This window comes from Aspergillus pseudoviridinutans, assembly GCF_018340605.1.
Source record: "Aspergillus pseudoviridinutans IFM 55266 DNA, scaffold_9, whole genome shotgun sequence".
NCBI classification, from domain to species: Eukaryota; Fungi; Ascomycota; class Eurotiomycetes; order Eurotiales; family Aspergillaceae; genus Aspergillus; species Aspergillus pseudoviridinutans.
This window is the reverse complement of record NW_025091289.1, coordinates 561,451-576,404: the sequence shown is the minus strand read 5'-3', so window position 1 is coordinate 576,404 and position 14,954 is coordinate 561,451. Positions and strand designations below refer to the sequence as shown.

The following is a 14,954-nucleotide window of genomic DNA, read 5'->3' as shown; positions in this document are numbered from 1 at the left end:
CCAGATTGGCCTCTTTTTCTTCGATTTTGGCCTCTTGGAAGTCCCGGAGACCTTCTCAAGACATCTATTCTTGTAGCAGGTCCTACGAACTTGAACGACCCTGATGCTTCCATTTCCTTTGTCCGTGTATCTCCAACTCCCAGTTTGATTCGCTGTACGATCTGACCACCACTCATCGCTGCTGCGAGCAGCTAAAAACGCCCGCCGACTCGCTATTTCCTTTGTTTTTGATATCCCTGGTACTTGCATGCGCTCCAGCATTGGCATTTTTACATCTACTACTCGGATTTTTAGCCCTGTTTACACTATGCATTGGCCGCTCCATATTCCACGATCGTCTTCGTCTTCCATTCTTTCTGTTTCATCAAGGTCAAGGTTCATCTGGCGTTTTTCCGTCCGTTGGTTTGTCTCCTTTGTATTCTCGGAGTTCTCATGGGTCACGCCATCCGCATTGCTGTATTCGATATCATCCACACTGCTGCATAATGCATAGGAGGGGAGCGGGACATATATATAATTGTCTTTTTCTTTTTCTTTTTTCTTTGTTCCTGGTTCCCTTTGTCAGCATTCTATATGTCTATAGACTATACATACAACAGACTGGCTCTGATATCCTGCTGGACGGATGGCCTAATATCTAGTGCTTGTGACTATATGGCCGGGGGATGCTCGGCAGTTGAATAGAGATTGTGATGTTGGAACTTGCTGCTTACTCATTCTGAATGTAGTATTGTACCTACGCTGTACGGGTAGTATCTAGATCCATTAATGCTACGAGATGGAATAGTTGTAGTTGTCTTTCCGCATATCGATCCATCCTTGATCAGTGACAAAGTAAACAATCATGAGTTCGTGTCGTGTCTCATTCGCTCAAGTCACGTATATACACATCATCTATTACAAATATAAACAGGAACGTAATGAAAAACACCTATACTATAAGAACAACCACATCCCGACTCGCTTGAGCTTCCCAAGCACGCCCTTTTCAGTCTGCACCTGTTTGATATGCAGGATCCTCCCAACCCGGGACGGGCTCTCCGCACCATCACCATCGCCATTACTTTCATCATGCCCCGCATTCAGATCATACCGGTCCGTGACCAAGTCCATGTCATCGAGATGCACGAACTTAGTCCGCTTGACCAGCTTCCATGCTAAAAACATGACAAGCATGACCGGGATCTCGATGTAGAAGGAGACGAAGTCGACGGCCTGGAAGGACGGGCTGAAGCAGGACCAGCCCTGCACGAGGATCAGGACGATATTCAGGCCGACGGCGATGATGGGGCCGACGGGGTACGTCCAGTTCTTGAAGGGGAGGAGGTGTTCGAGGTTTTGGCGGCGGATGGCGGCGCGGAAGCGGAGGGAGGCGATGCCGATGCAGACCCAGGAGATTTGGTTGGAGACACCGACGATGCTGGTTTGTTTTGTTAGGGCTGTAGCATATTTGCGGGTGGAGGGGGGCTTACTTTTGCAACCATGTCCAGAGCTGTCCGGCTCCGATGTAGCTGGCGCCGAAGCACAGGCCGCTGATGAGGGATGTGGCCAGGACGGCGACCCAGGGGATCTGGAAGCGATTGAGGTGGCCGAAGAAGCGAGGGGCGTGGCCGTCTACCGCGAGTGTGTAGAGAAGCCGGGACCCGGCGAAGAGGGCGTGGTTTGCGGCAGAGATGACGCTCGTCATTAGCACGGCGTTGATAAAGCTGCCTGCGACGGCGCTGCCGGCTTCCATGAAGACGATGGTAAACGGGCTGGTGGCGGTGGTTTTCTTCGACAGGTTGGGGTAGTTGTAGGGCACATTTAGTCCGATGAGAATGATGGAGATGATGTAGAAGAGGAGGATGCGCCAAAAGACATTGCGGACAACACGGGGCATGTTTTTGGCGGGGTCTTTGGTTTCTCCCGCTGTGATGGCGATGGATTCCGTGCCGCCACTGGATACAGTCAGCTCCGTTCTACCTTCGTTATATTAGATCAAAGGACATACTAAGCAAATGATGCCGTAACGAAGACGGAGGCGAATCCACCGATTCCACCCACGAAGGGGGCATCGCCGACATAGAAGTACTTGTCGCCAATGTATTTGTGCTCCCTATTGCCCCCGCAGTTGACAACAATCCCGAGAATGATGAAGATCTAAAGAGTCAGTCTCAAAACCAAGGATACTAGCAACGTGGGCGCGGATGTGAGCATACTATTATCGTGATAACCTTCAGTAAGCTGAGCCAATATTCAACCTGCGGCGAGTTAGCAAACTTCTTGTTAAAAGCATACCATGACCATACCTCTCCATAGACCCTCACAGACATCACATTAAATAAAATAACAACGACGAGAAAGATCAAACTGATCGCCCAGCCCGGAAAATTATCCGTCCAATACTGAAGCAGTAGTTGCAGTGCAATGACATCTGACGCCGTCGAGACAGCGTCATTAAACCAGTAATTCCAAGTCAGAGCGAACCCAAGAGCATCATCAACGAAGCGACTGCAGCAGTCGTCAGCGACACTCCACACTACCCATCAATGAACTACTCACCCTGCAAAAGTACAGAACGAACCCGCAATGGGAATAAACGCAGCCATCTCACCCAAACTCAACATCGTGACAAACACAATCCCACCGCATATGGCATACGAAATAAGCATCGACGCCGGCCCACCTGTCGCGAGAGCTTTGCCCGTTCCAAGGAAGAGGCCTGTCCCGATTGTGCCGCCGATGGCGATCATCTGCACCTGTCGGGCGGAGAGCTTACGGGCGAGCTTGTCGGCCCTGACATGTTGATTGATTTCGAAGGGCTCTGCGCCTGCAGCCTTGTCGCTCAGAGGCTCCTGGGGAGCATGAGGAGGATACTTCTCAATATCATGGACTGTCATGTTTGCTTCGATCGTGCAGACAGAAGGCAGCTTTGCGAAGAAGTGCCTCGACCCCTCACCAGACCACTGCCAAGCTCAAGAATCTCGCTTGGGTATCTTCCACCGCCAGCAGGCACAATTGGCCAAGATTCTTTTTGGCTAGCAGCCATGTTAGTATGCTGTCGATGAAACTGCGCTCGAAGGGCTCCGACTCACCTCTGGGCTATTGGTTCTATATTTCCCTTCCCAATTTGGAAATAGGCACGTGACTCTACCGGACTTTTCCAATTTTTCAACTACAAGTCAAAAATGGACAAACACCCATAACAACAGCAGATGAGTAGAAGGTAGTTCAAAGGCAGACGAACCCATTCGCAGAAGAAACTCCTGCTCTTAGGCCGATTATGCCATATGCAACGCTCTTGACGCAAGGTCAAAACCCAGTCTTGACGTTACATTCGAGAGGGTTTAGCGGCGATTGCGTGATCGATAAAAATTACGTACAGAGATGGATCTGAAGCTCTTCATCTTCGATTGATCCAGAGGGAACCATCGGCACATGGCTGTGGGCTGAAGAAGAGCAGGAGAATTGACGATTGGTTCGACCGGACGGAATTGCACACTACGGCTCCACGGTCGACGCCACGCTTTGGCTGAAAAGCTTCATTAGTTGTCTTGGCAGTAGGGAATCAGAAATATGCCGCAAGTTGGTAGCCGGATCTGGAGATAGAGATACCTGTTTGTATAATAATGCTCATTTACAGTATTGTCTATGCTATCACTATATACAAAGCTTGATAAAACACCCCTTGGAACAAAGAATGCTTTTGTTACTCCGCTAGAGAAAAGTGCAATAAGAGAAAAAGGAAAATGTATCCGTAAAATCGTCGATACAGGACGGCTAACCAAGCAAGCCTGTGGCGAGCGATTCCAGATCCTCCAGGGTTTGGATTTGAGGAGCAGCGTTGGCTGCTTTGTCGCTGGACTTCTTGCTCTTCTTGTACCAAGGCTCTGCTTCCTCCTCTCCGTCGTCCGCCTCGGTGAACTTGACCTTTGCCTTCTTGCTGGGACGTGGTGCTTCTTCCTCGGAGGCGGAGAATCCTCCGTTGACTTCTTGGTCCCCTTCGTAGGGAGGCAGTTGCACCAGTCTCTCTTCTTCCTCCGCTTCGGCAAGCAGCTCGCGCTCGCGGGCCTTGCGTTTCTCCTTCTTCTCGCGCCGCTTCTGCTTGGCGATCTCCTTGTCCTCCATGTCTGCCATACGTGTGCGCTCCGCCTCCTCTGCCAAGAACTTGGCCTGTTGATCCTTGGCGTCGCCGCGAGCCTTGAATTGCTCTTCGTCTTCCAGCTCATACACTTCGTGCGCGTTTCCTTCGTCGTCGTAGACCAATTTGGTTCCCTTGCCCTTGAATTTGAGTAACTTCTTCTTCGACTTGAGGAGCTTCTCGCGACGCTTGGAATCAATGACCAGGGGTGCACTGCCGTCAATGTGCACCACCTTGACGTCCTTCTTGTCACCCTTCTCACCCTCATCGTCCTCATCGCTTGACGATCCAAGGTCCTTATCACCAGCGTCGAAACGGCGTTTAACTGACAGGAAGTCATCATCTTCGTCCGCATCAGCCCCGGCACCGGCATTGGGTGCAACCATTGTGCCGTCGTCATTGATGAGTTTCGAGTAATGCTCCGCCAGCACGTCTTGGTTTCGCCGCTCAAACATCCGGTCATATTTGGTCCGTACCTGTGGTTCCTCCTTCTTGCTCTTCTTCTCACTATCCCCCTCGTCCGAGTCATCGTCGTCACTCAACATGTGTGTTGCGGCTCGAGGTGCGTTCTTCCGTTGCTTCGTATCATCTCCCTTGATGAATTTGATCCGGGGTGCACCAGGTAGACCTAAGCTAGCCGCGAACTCATCCAGCTTCAGTTCCTTGAGTTTGAAAACCTCCTTGTCTTTCTGGATATAGACAGATTTGACATAAGAAATGAACGCTTTCTGTCCGAGATACTTGAGCTCAGGATCCTTGAAGCACATGTTCTGTAGCTGATCCTTGATACTCTGTTGTTTGTTTGCTTTAATGTTAATCTTCTCGATGGGTACTTTCTTCTGCTCCAGACGCTTCAGCATGCCTTCCTCCTCACTGGGATCCAAGAACAAAACCGCACGACCGTCCCGCTCGTACCGCGCTGTACGTCCCACCCGGTGGATATAAGTGTCCGCATCTTCGGGACAGTCAAGCTGGATGACCCAGTCAACCGCTGGGAAGTCCAAACCACGAGCAGCAACATCCGTAGAGAAGAGAACGCAATGCTGTGATTGAGAGAATCTGGTCACGATGTCCAATCGTCCGCCCTGCTTCTGACGGCCGTGGAGATGCATCAACGGGATACCAGGCTGCAAATGTCGGAAGGATTCGTACACAAATCGTACTTGTTTCCCCGAAGACAAAAATACCATGGTCTTGGACTTGAGATTGCTTCGGATAAAACTCCAAAGGATATCAAGCTTCTGCGGAAGCGGCGTAATCACGTAATGTTGCTGAAGTTTAGATGGCGTTGCTGAAGCTGCCGTCTCGTGGACAGCCACGTACTCAGGATCTTGGAGACTCAACCGGGCAAGGTCCGAAACCTTCTTCGTTTGAGTTGCACTGAATAGCAACGTCTGGCGCTCTTTAGGAAGGTGACCGATAATGGCATCCACAGTCTGCTGGAAGCCCAGATCAAGGATACGGTCTGCTTCGTCGAGGACCAGCATCTGAAGGTTATATGTGTCGAAGAGTGCTGTCTGATCCAGATGCTGTAGCATACGACCAGGCGTACACACCAGAATATTCATCCGTCCCAGTCTCTCCTGCTCCTCCTTCAAACTCTTCCCACCAATGACCAGACCAGCCGAAAATGTATGGTAGCGACCGATTTTTCGGAGAACTTCGAAAATCTGAATGGCAAGTTCGCGAGTCGGAGATAAAATCAAAGCGCCCAATCCATCATGCTCAGCCCATTGCTTGCGGTAGAGATTTTCGAGCACCGGGACGAGAAAAGCCAGCGTCTTGCCGCTACCGGTCTTCGCGGCTCCCAGAACATCTCGACCCTTGAGCGCGTGGCTTATCGCACGGGATTGGATATCAGTCAATGTTTTGTAGTGCGACGAAGCAAGTCCTGAAGCAGTCGGTTCGGATAGAGGCAGATCGGAGAAGGATTTGAAGGTCTCTTTGAGGTCCAGATCTTCAACCCGTTGGATGAGGGATGACAGTTCTTCCTGCCCGCGCTTGCGTTTTAACGTTTTTGATCGTGGCGGCTTTGCATGTTTGCCAGTGCGAGGACCAGTGTCGGGAGCCATGATAGTCCGCGTGAGCTCGTATCAAGGGTATATGCTCGCTGATACAGATGGTGATGATCTTTGGTCGGCCATGAAGCAATCCGCTGTCGGGCGGTGAAACAACTTTTTTTTTCTCCGGTGCTGAGTCAGCCATAGATAAGATTGGCAGCTTATCGCCAGCTCTCAGACTACAGGAACTGTTCATGATCATACAGCAAAGACAGAGTAACCGAAGCTTGTGGCGTTTTTAAGATCGAATTCACAATGTCATCCGATGAGCAAGATGCTTTGGACGCACTGGAGAAGGAGGCGTCGGATTTCATCAAGGTATGTGCGAGTGGTCCTAGCTGCGACTGGCGTCAGACTGACACGTGCCACCATGTAGGATGCGGAAATCGATCGCATTCGAAAAGCATTTCAATTAGATGCGTGAGTTTTCTTCTTTACTCTCTTGTCTTCGACATCTTCTATGCGTTCTACGGTCCAGCAGCTGACAATTTCCATATAAGATATGCGGTCCTGGATCTTCAGCCAGGTGTCCCCGAATCCGACATCAAATTACAGTATCGCAAAAAGTCCCTTCTTATTCACCCCGACAAGACAAAAAACCCTGCTGCCCCAGATGCCTTCGATCGACTCAAAAAAGCTCAAACCACATTATTGGATGAGAAGGCCCGCGCGTATCTGGATGAATGTATCGCTGATGCGCGACGGCTCTTGATCCGGGAACATAAGTACACAGTAGACTCCCCCGAATTGCAGACGGAGGAATTCAAAAAGGAATGGCGCCAAAAGACTGTGCAGGTCTTGCTGGAAGAGGAAGCGCGCAGACGAAGGCAGCTTAAAGCCAAGCTGCAGGAGGAAGGACGAGAGAAACGCAAAGAGGAAGAAGAGTTAGAGGCAAGGAAACGGAAGCGAGAGCAGGAGCAGGCTTGGGAAAATACGCGAGATGAGCGGATTGGAAGCTGGCGAGAATTCCAAAAGGGGCAGAAGAGGGGGACCGATGGTGACAAGAAGAAGAAGAAAAAGATGAAAGTCCTAGGCTAATGATCTGGCATACAATGTCCGATCGTTCGGACTGTGGTCAATTGGCGTTTGGGATGCCTCTATTCTAGTTGTTTTCTCTTCTTCTCAATGTTTCCAGACATCGGATTGTGTATCTTAGCGGTTCTTAATATATATGATTGGCCTCATGATCGTTGCAGCCTCCTGAAGTTCTCTGCAAAATATGGGACATTCCACAAGGTCTATACTTGCCAATTCGCCGGATGCGATTCAGGGTGTCAAGAGTGAGAACGTAATATCTATATCACTGGTTTGATCTTAGTCTAGCAAGTGCCTCGGACTCTTGATCAAACGCTCGGCCCGCAGTTGGTGATGGCGACGCGGGGCGCGGGGTTGGACTTCTCCGAGCTGATTTCGGAAACCAGAAGATTCTCCAGCCTGTCTCCACCATCGGGAATGCCTTTTAGATCCGCTGTCGTTGATTACCCTTTCGTATGAAGCCATCTCCCATGAGGTAGTATACGGAAACTGCTTTGTTCTCTGCAATTTGGCCTTGACAGGCTATATGATCCTATCTCTCATCCGTGACACCACTGGCTTTGCCGATAAGTCAGTGATACACCGACATCACCTTCCGCCCCCACTACAACGTTTACCAAGGCTGCATCGCTCATAAGTGCACGGAGTATATTTCCCACGTCAAAACTGCAGAATCTAGCGATTGGGATGCAAGACATGAGAGAATCTGCTTCCGAGCCACGTCCAGCGCTCCCAACTGCAAATGGCACCGCAGTGAACAGCCAACAGCCTCTACCACAGTATCCCAACTCCCCCGCCACGACAACAAAAGAAACGGACAACATCCCTTCGTTCCCGTCTTCGACAACCGCTGCAACAACAGTCGAATCGTCCCCCTCGCTCTCCGCCGTCGTCGCGGACGTCCACCTCCGCGTCCAGTCATTCCTCCAAGAATCACACCCCCCAGGTTCCCTTCTCGCCGCCGTCCAACGACAGACCCGCATCTCCCTCGACGTCGTCGCAACAGCCCTATCCCGCTATAAGCTCTCCGAACTGTCCCTCTCCTACAACGGCGGCAAAGACTGTCTCGTCCTGCTCATCCTCTTCCTTGCCAGTCTCCACCCGCACCCACCCCCGGACGAAGGCGGTCTCGCCTATATCCCCGCCATCTACGCCCTCCCACCCGATTCTTTCCCTGCGGTAGAGGAGTTCGTCCAATGGTCCTCGCGCGCTTATCACCTCGCAATCCTGAGATTCACCACCGAGCCGCCCCGCACAACCATCAAGTCATGCTTCGAACACTACCTCTCCCTCAACCCGTCCATCAAGGCTATCTTCGTCGGAACCCGGCGCACTGATCCGCACGGGGCCAATCTGACCCATTTCGATCCTACCGACCACGGATGGCCTGAATTCATGCGCATACACCCTGTCATTGACTGGCACTACGCGGAGATCTGGGCTTTCATTCGTCACTTGGGTCTTAAGTACTGCTCTCTCTATGATCAAGGTTACACTAGCCTGGGAGGCACTACAGATACCCACCCAAATCCCAAGTTGCGTGTGGACGACAGCGCCGATCCAGGCCAAGGCGCTGCAGATGGTCCACAATCTCAGCACTACCGACCAGCCTACGAGTTAACCGAGGACCAGGAGGAGAGGCTGGGACGCAGCAAATAGCGGCAATCCAACGGCCTGGCGCCATCTTTAGTCCATTGCGGCCCCGTTGTGTATAGCGAGATTTCAACAGCCCTTTCCCTATTCCGTCGTTTCTCCCGCTTCTTACCACTCCTCTCCCTCAAAACCTTGGACGCTGAGCGGTTGCCTTTTTGATTTACGTTCACTGCAGAGCTATAGACTGTGCAACAACCTTGCATGATTTTCGGAGATTTTCCAATCCCACGGAACTTGACTAGAGCCGTCATCATTTTTTTAGACTAGGAGGTCCTAACCTGTTGAACGAGAGACAAAAAGCGAGCTTGCGCTGTTGGTCAGATGAAGAATTCAGGAACTCACTTTTGCATCTTTAAGAGAATTTGTCACTGCTTGATTCGCCGAATCGGTAACATATGCAGTTCTATATAACACATTTTTTGATCATACATCAAACTGCGGTATCGAGAAATTAACGCAAAGATAACACTTGCAACGCTCAAATATTAACCTGCAATGAGTGGCAAAAACAGAAGGTACAAAAAGGAATGAGAAGAATCAAGAGTAAAGGACGCGGAGTGTGAGAAAGTTCTGCAATAGCCGAGCTAGAGCAGTGATCATACGGTCGATAGGATTTTGCCTCTTGAAGTAAAATAATCCGGAAGATAGAACGTCATGATGCTCGTAGTGACTGCCATGGTTGACGACGAGGGCGTTTTGGAACCTATGAGTAGTGATGATACAGATATTCCATAGCAATGTGATGGGTAAGACAAAGCTTGAAACATCAACTCAAAGAGCAGACCTTGGAGAAGTCATGATGGCATCCTTGCAGGGGGAGATCGGAGACAGAGAATCAACCTCCATGCTCTCCTTCTGGGGACTGGAGCCTTGCGACCGAGCCTTGACGGATGGAGTGCTGGGCATGACGGTCTTGGACGAGCTAGCAGAAGCATTGTTTGGCATGGCATGACGGTCATAGAGTCGTCCATGATATACCGGGGTGGTCTCCCAAGTTGCTGGACTGTTCCTGGTTGACCATGAGCTGAAAGGCAAGTTGCTAGCCGGATTTTTCATCAACTGGTACCTGCTTATATCGTTAGACCGCTCATGGCATCTGTACGAGACAATCCTTCATACATACGACGGGGAGATGGACGTCGCAGGAGTCCAAGTGGAACCTACTCCGACCGGCGATGGATAGCTGACCTGGGAGTTAGGGCTGAGATGATTGGCGGTCTGCTGGAGACGGTGCAGAGAAGGCGATGGAGTAGAGCCCTGCACCACTTCAACGGAGTAGTTGTACTCTCCAGCGCGGTATGCACGACGCTCGTTGCTTTGCTGTTTCAACATCTTTTGTGCCTTCGTGTCTGCGAACCGTAGGAGCAATTTCACTCCACCTTTGGCGATGTTGTGGAATTCACCCAACACTTTCTCGGCGATTTCACGTGTCTCGAAACTGTTGAGATGAAGTCAGATTCGTGGTAGTGGGAGGTAAGCCAGCGAGTGAATACTTACCGAGCGAAACCGACCTCCTTGCTGACGCCAGTTTTCTCGTCCCGGCTGATTTTTTCGGAGACAACACGGTACGGCTCGAAATGATGTCGGAGGTCCTGCACATATATTAGAAGGTCGTTTCGGACGAGGCCACTGTACTTACAGCCTCAGTCCAAGTGATCGGAATATTAGTGCAATAGATGTTGGTGGACGTCTTGTCCTCAAGATCCTTCAGGCGTGAGTTGCGAGATTTCTGAATTATGTTAGCATCTGCGAATGTCTGAATGGCATTGATTCACAGTACTTGTGCAAAACTTGCTTGATATCCAAGATAAAAAAAGCCCCGGATGCAATTCTCGCACGACTCGAAGTTATAAAACTGGACAAAACCGAATCTGGGAGCGAAGTTAGCGTGGCAGGCCAACGCATTAAAGGCTGCTTTGACATACCCTTTGCAAAGGCCCGTGTCCAGATCCACAATTGCCTTGCAACGATCGATCTTCCCAAAGCGGGCGGCGTAGGCATGCAGCATTTCGTCGGTGGTCTGGGGCAAGAATCCTCTAATGTAGACGTTGGTAATACCTTCACGGTTCTCGAGGCATTTTGCGAGCGTCACTTCCGAAGGGTTAGTCCACATGGCGGGGACAGCCCTTGGGATTGGAGGTTCCTGTTGGGTGAGACTCTCCAGATCCTGGAGCATGTAGCCATTGGGCGTCTTCATCACCTGGTAAGGGAGACATGGTTGCGGAAGGCCGTTGTAGTTCAGAAGTGGAATAGAGGAACCATCCATGGTGGAGACAGCAGGGCCAGGATAGAACTCGCACTGGTTGCCAGGAGACTCAGAGGTGGATTGGCCAGTTACCTTCTGGTTCTCGCTAGCGATCCAACCGTTCCGCTTCTGGCCAGCCAGATTCTGCAGGTTGTTGTCTGCCATGAAAGGGAAAGGATACCCCTGCATTGTTGCTGGGCCCATAGGAAAATTGGGACTGGCACTTGGATACATGGCTGGAAGATATGGAAGGTGACTCAGCTGGTTTGGCCCAAGGACAGAAGTGGGATTGAAAGAAGAAATAGGAGGAATGCCGTTCAGCATCGGACCACTGGGGTAGAGGACAAACTGGCCATTGTAGGGTGCACGGTTAGCCCCAGACAGGTCCATGTTTGGGGGCAGCGTGAATGGCATGTTGCCCTTGAGGGTGCTGTACTTGGGCCCAGAACCCTGGTTCTGAAAGTTCAAACCTCCTTGAAGCGGAGCAGAACCGTCATGATAATCCTCCGACTGGTTGACAAGACCGTTCTGGTGGTAGCCAGCAGTAAAGGGCGAACGAGAGTCTTGAGCAAATTGCCCAGACTGGGTCTGAGGAGCTTGACCAGAATCGGCCGAAGCAGCATGCTGTTGACTTTGGGACTGCATGATGGCCGTTTCTAAAAAAGGATCTTCAAGATGAGTTAGCAATGCATAAATTTTCACTTGTCGAGTATCACCATTGGGGCAAGAGTGTTCAAATGCTCTGATGGTATCTGTGACCTTGACGATCAAGGGCTATATGAGATGCAGGGGACACACACCTTGGACTTCGGGATTGGACAGCAATAGCAGTTGTTGTAGAACGTTCAAAAAGACAGCTGGATGGTCAAACTAGGGTCATCAGCTAGCATACCGATGGAAGGGAGCTGTAGTTAACTCACCTATACTCGCGATGAAGCTTCGTATATAAAGACGAGGATTGAGTTCCTTGTGGTAACGAGAGCAAGTAAAAGGGCAAACGAGAACCCGACGATGACTAGAGCTGATAGAGGCAGAAGGATGACTTGTAACTAAAGCTTGATAGCAGAGAGGAAGAATTGCTGACGAGGAGAATGGGATGGAGAAGAAGAAGAACGCGAGAGAATGTGGGATGAAAACAGGTGGAGAGTCCTGTCGGGCAAGTATAGAGAAGCAGAAAGAAGGCCGTGTTTACAGAAAGAACAGCTCTGGTACAAGCGACAAGATCCCAGAAAGAACGACCTATAGAACGTACAAATAAAGAAGGAGGTTATCGGGAAGTCAGAAAGATGATACTGACAATGCAGAAGGAGGGTAGCCACAGTTCGAGGAATAGGAAAGCGAAGGGGAAGAGAAGAGGAAACCATTGAGTACCAGACTTGGTCGAGATCAGAGAAGCGGGTGAACTGAGGCATCAATATGTAGCCTGAAGGATCACATCATAAACCTGTCCATGGCAAAAAGAGCGTCTGCACAACAACAATAGGAGTGCGAGACAGCTATCTAGTGCAATCATTACCAAGTGATGCAAGCAACGATGAATAGCAAAGATAGATTCTCCTTATGTCCATAATCAGGTGGCCGAAGCCGCTAAGTGGATAGAGAAATAATAGATCTGCCCTAGTATAAGTCATACAAGTACTGCAAGACACTTAGTAGTAGTACTGAGAGCGTTCTAGTAGATGCAAAGGTATATGGGATAAATCTATCTTTCGTAGAGCCCAATCTATGATGATAAGATGCTTTGCGAGACGAGACAGGGTGAGAACAGCCCCAGGAAGTTCAAGAATGAGAAGACGAAAGCAAACGGCAGGGGGAATCAGAACAGAAGTGACATGCTGAACAGCTCGTCTAGCGGATACAACCAGCTCTATTACTCTGACCTGTCTTGCAGCCACTTGTACACGACGGAGAAGTCCTTGCCTCGGTACTCCTGCTCGACAGAATTGTATACCTCACGAGCAGTTTCAGCCAGGGCCAGGGGAGTGCCAGACTCATTCGCGGCCGTGATTGCTAATCTGAGATCCTTTTTCATCAAGCTGACTCCAAACCCGCCCTCATATCCACGAGATGCAGCAGCGGTCTCCACAACGCCAGGAACAGGATTGTTGACTTCCATTGGCCAACAGCGGCCGGTGGAGGTATTGATCATGTCTGCGAGAGCTTTGGGATCCAGGCCCCAGCGAATTCCGAGATTCATGGCCTCGGCTGTTGCGATGTTGTTTATAGCCAAGATGTAGTTGTTGGCAAGCTTCCCCGATACGCCTGCTCCGGGAGGTCCCAGATGCCAGGCTTTCTTTCCCATAAGCATTAGAACCGCTCTCACGCGTTCGACGAGCTGGCCTGTTTGAGACGATGCTCCGAACATAAAACTTAATGTACCTGCGCGAGCACCTACTACTCCTCCTGACATAGGAGCGTCGACGAAGCGCCCTGTCCGTGTCGTGTGAATTGCGTTTGCAATCTCCTTCGACGAGGAGGGGTCAATGGTTGATGTATCAATGAACAGGCGCTCTTCCTCCAGAGCGGGTAGGTCACCGTGCTTCATGATTGAATGGAAGACATCCTTGACGTGTTCTGGCTCCGGCAAACTGGTTATCATGACGGTCTGTAGAGGAGAAGCTTAGTATCAGTATCACTGAGACACACATATAGGAAAACACTTCAAGAATCAAGGACGTTTGACTTACCGACTGCTCCGCAACTTCTCGAGCACTCTGGGCGACCTCAACCTTCATTGTGCCATCTGCAGCACCACTGTTTTTCGCAGCCTCCTTTGTCTCCTCCACAAACCTCGTCGTGGCATTCTCGTTCACATCACGCACAATCAGCGTGTCAGTAGCTGGAATTTTGGCACGTAGGTTCTTGGCCATTAAGTAGCCTACAAATAAAGAGAGAAAGCAATTAGACACATAACCCCTTCGCTTCAGATAAGTGGTCAAAAGGGAACATGAACGCGTGGATCAGGGTCGTTCCAGGAAATTTTCGCACAGCATCCGTTCGATCAGGACCGGCTAAGAAGAGGAGTAATAAGACAAAAATACTAGGTTAACATACCCATTTGTCCTAAACCGATGAAACCCCATGTTGCGTCACGTTGCAGAGTAGTAGAGAACGTCCTGACCGGAGACCGCTGGAGCTGTAGCACTGATGACAAAGAAGACGGCAACGATTTAGACACAGAAAATCCCCGCATTCGAAGGGACACAGTGGATGTGAGACTCATTTTCAAGCTTCGACGTTATCAGACGAATTGATCAATTTCACCAACTCTTTCCTGACTGTACCAAGACGAGCGAAGAGAAAGACAAGAGGAATAAGTTTGATGGAGCAATGTTAGATCCGGCGCTCAGGTAGTCAGGTAACGCATCGAGTGAGGTGTTATGGTACAATTTCCTGCAGAGGTATTCCCGAGGATCAAATAAAGAGAGAGAGTGAGCATTCTTCTCCGCTGCTTTCCGAGTCTTGCCATGAAGTGAGGGATAGAAGAGTGGAGCCGGTTTCGCGTGGATGGATGGAATCACCAGAATGGTTAAGACCAGAGAATGCCCTTGCACCCAGAAGCAGCCTTGCCCATGTCCTTGGACTGTGCTTCTCCACTGATCCGCTCGACGTTCCGTGCGGGGAAACCCACGGCAGAGCGCGGAGAAACCGAGCATCACGTGCATCAGATGTACTGCTGTATATTTACCTCAGGTATTATGGCCCGAAGTACCCTCCCGGCCGTATTGGTTTGTGGGTAGACTAGGTACCCTTCAGCGAAACAGATTTTTTTACACCGCTAGGTGAAAATTATCTCGAAAGATGATAATACCGAGAGAGAAATCATATCCTTGTCAAAGGC

The 14,954-nt window shown here is 50.3% G+C and overlaps 6 protein-coding genes across 6 annotated transcripts; 2 read left to right on the top strand and 4 right to left on the bottom strand.

Moving 5' to 3' along the window:
• Positions 1-936: 936 nt before the first annotated feature.
• Asppvi_011025 (amino acid permease) lies at positions 937-2,879 on the bottom strand (the record flags this gene model as incomplete). The annotated part of the gene is made up of 6 exons (XM_043306861.1): positions 937-1,420; positions 1,473-1,937; positions 1,991-2,139; positions 2,199-2,240; positions 2,289-2,490; positions 2,542-2,879. 6 exons carry the CDS (start codon positions 2,877-2,879, stop codon positions 937-939), a joined length of 1,680 nt encoding a protein of 559 aa, XP_043162796.1.
• An 880-nt stretch (positions 2,880-3,759) lies between these two features.
• dbp4 (RNA-dependent ATPase HCA4) lies at positions 3,760-6,192 on the bottom strand (the record flags this gene model as incomplete). Its single annotated transcript, XM_043306860.1, has 1 exon — positions 3,760-6,192. One exon carries the CDS (start codon positions 6,190-6,192, stop codon positions 3,760-3,762), a length of 2,433 nt encoding a protein of 810 aa, XP_043162795.1.
• A 243-nt stretch (positions 6,193-6,435) lies between these two features.
• Asppvi_011023 (J domain-containing protein) lies at positions 6,436-7,218 on the top strand (the record flags this gene model as incomplete). The annotated part of the gene is made up of 3 exons (XM_043306859.1): positions 6,436-6,498; positions 6,557-6,600; positions 6,681-7,218. The coding sequence occupies 3 exons, from the start codon at positions 6,436-6,438 to the stop codon at positions 7,216-7,218; spliced, it is 645 nt and encodes a 214-aa protein (XP_043162794.1).
• A 693-nt stretch (positions 7,219-7,911) lies between these two features.
• Asppvi_011022 (FAD synthase) lies at positions 7,912-8,874 on the top strand (the record flags this gene model as incomplete). The annotated part of the gene is made up of 1 exon (XM_043306858.1): positions 7,912-8,874. The coding sequence occupies one exon, from the start codon at positions 7,912-7,914 to the stop codon at positions 8,872-8,874; it is 963 nt and encodes a 320-aa protein (XP_043162793.1).
• Positions 8,875-9,639: 765 nt separating this feature from the next.
• Asppvi_011021 (putative RNA binding protein MSSP-2) lies at positions 9,640-11,758 on the bottom strand (the record flags this gene model as incomplete). The annotated part of the gene is made up of 6 exons (XM_043306857.1): positions 9,640-9,934; positions 9,992-10,306; positions 10,366-10,460; positions 10,508-10,597; positions 10,649-10,739; positions 10,794-11,758. The coding sequence occupies 6 exons, from the start codon at positions 11,756-11,758 to the stop codon at positions 9,640-9,642; spliced, it is 1,851 nt and encodes a 616-aa protein (XP_043162792.1).
• Positions 11,759-12,983: 1,225 nt separating this feature from the next.
• Asppvi_011020 (uncharacterized protein) lies at positions 12,984-14,171 on the bottom strand (the record flags this gene model as incomplete). The annotated part of the gene is made up of 3 exons (XM_043306856.1): positions 12,984-13,718; positions 13,801-13,991; positions 14,168-14,171. 3 exons carry the CDS (start codon positions 14,169-14,171, stop codon positions 12,984-12,986), a joined length of 930 nt encoding a protein of 309 aa, XP_043162791.1.
• Between the last annotated feature and the right edge of the window lie 783 nt (positions 14,172-14,954).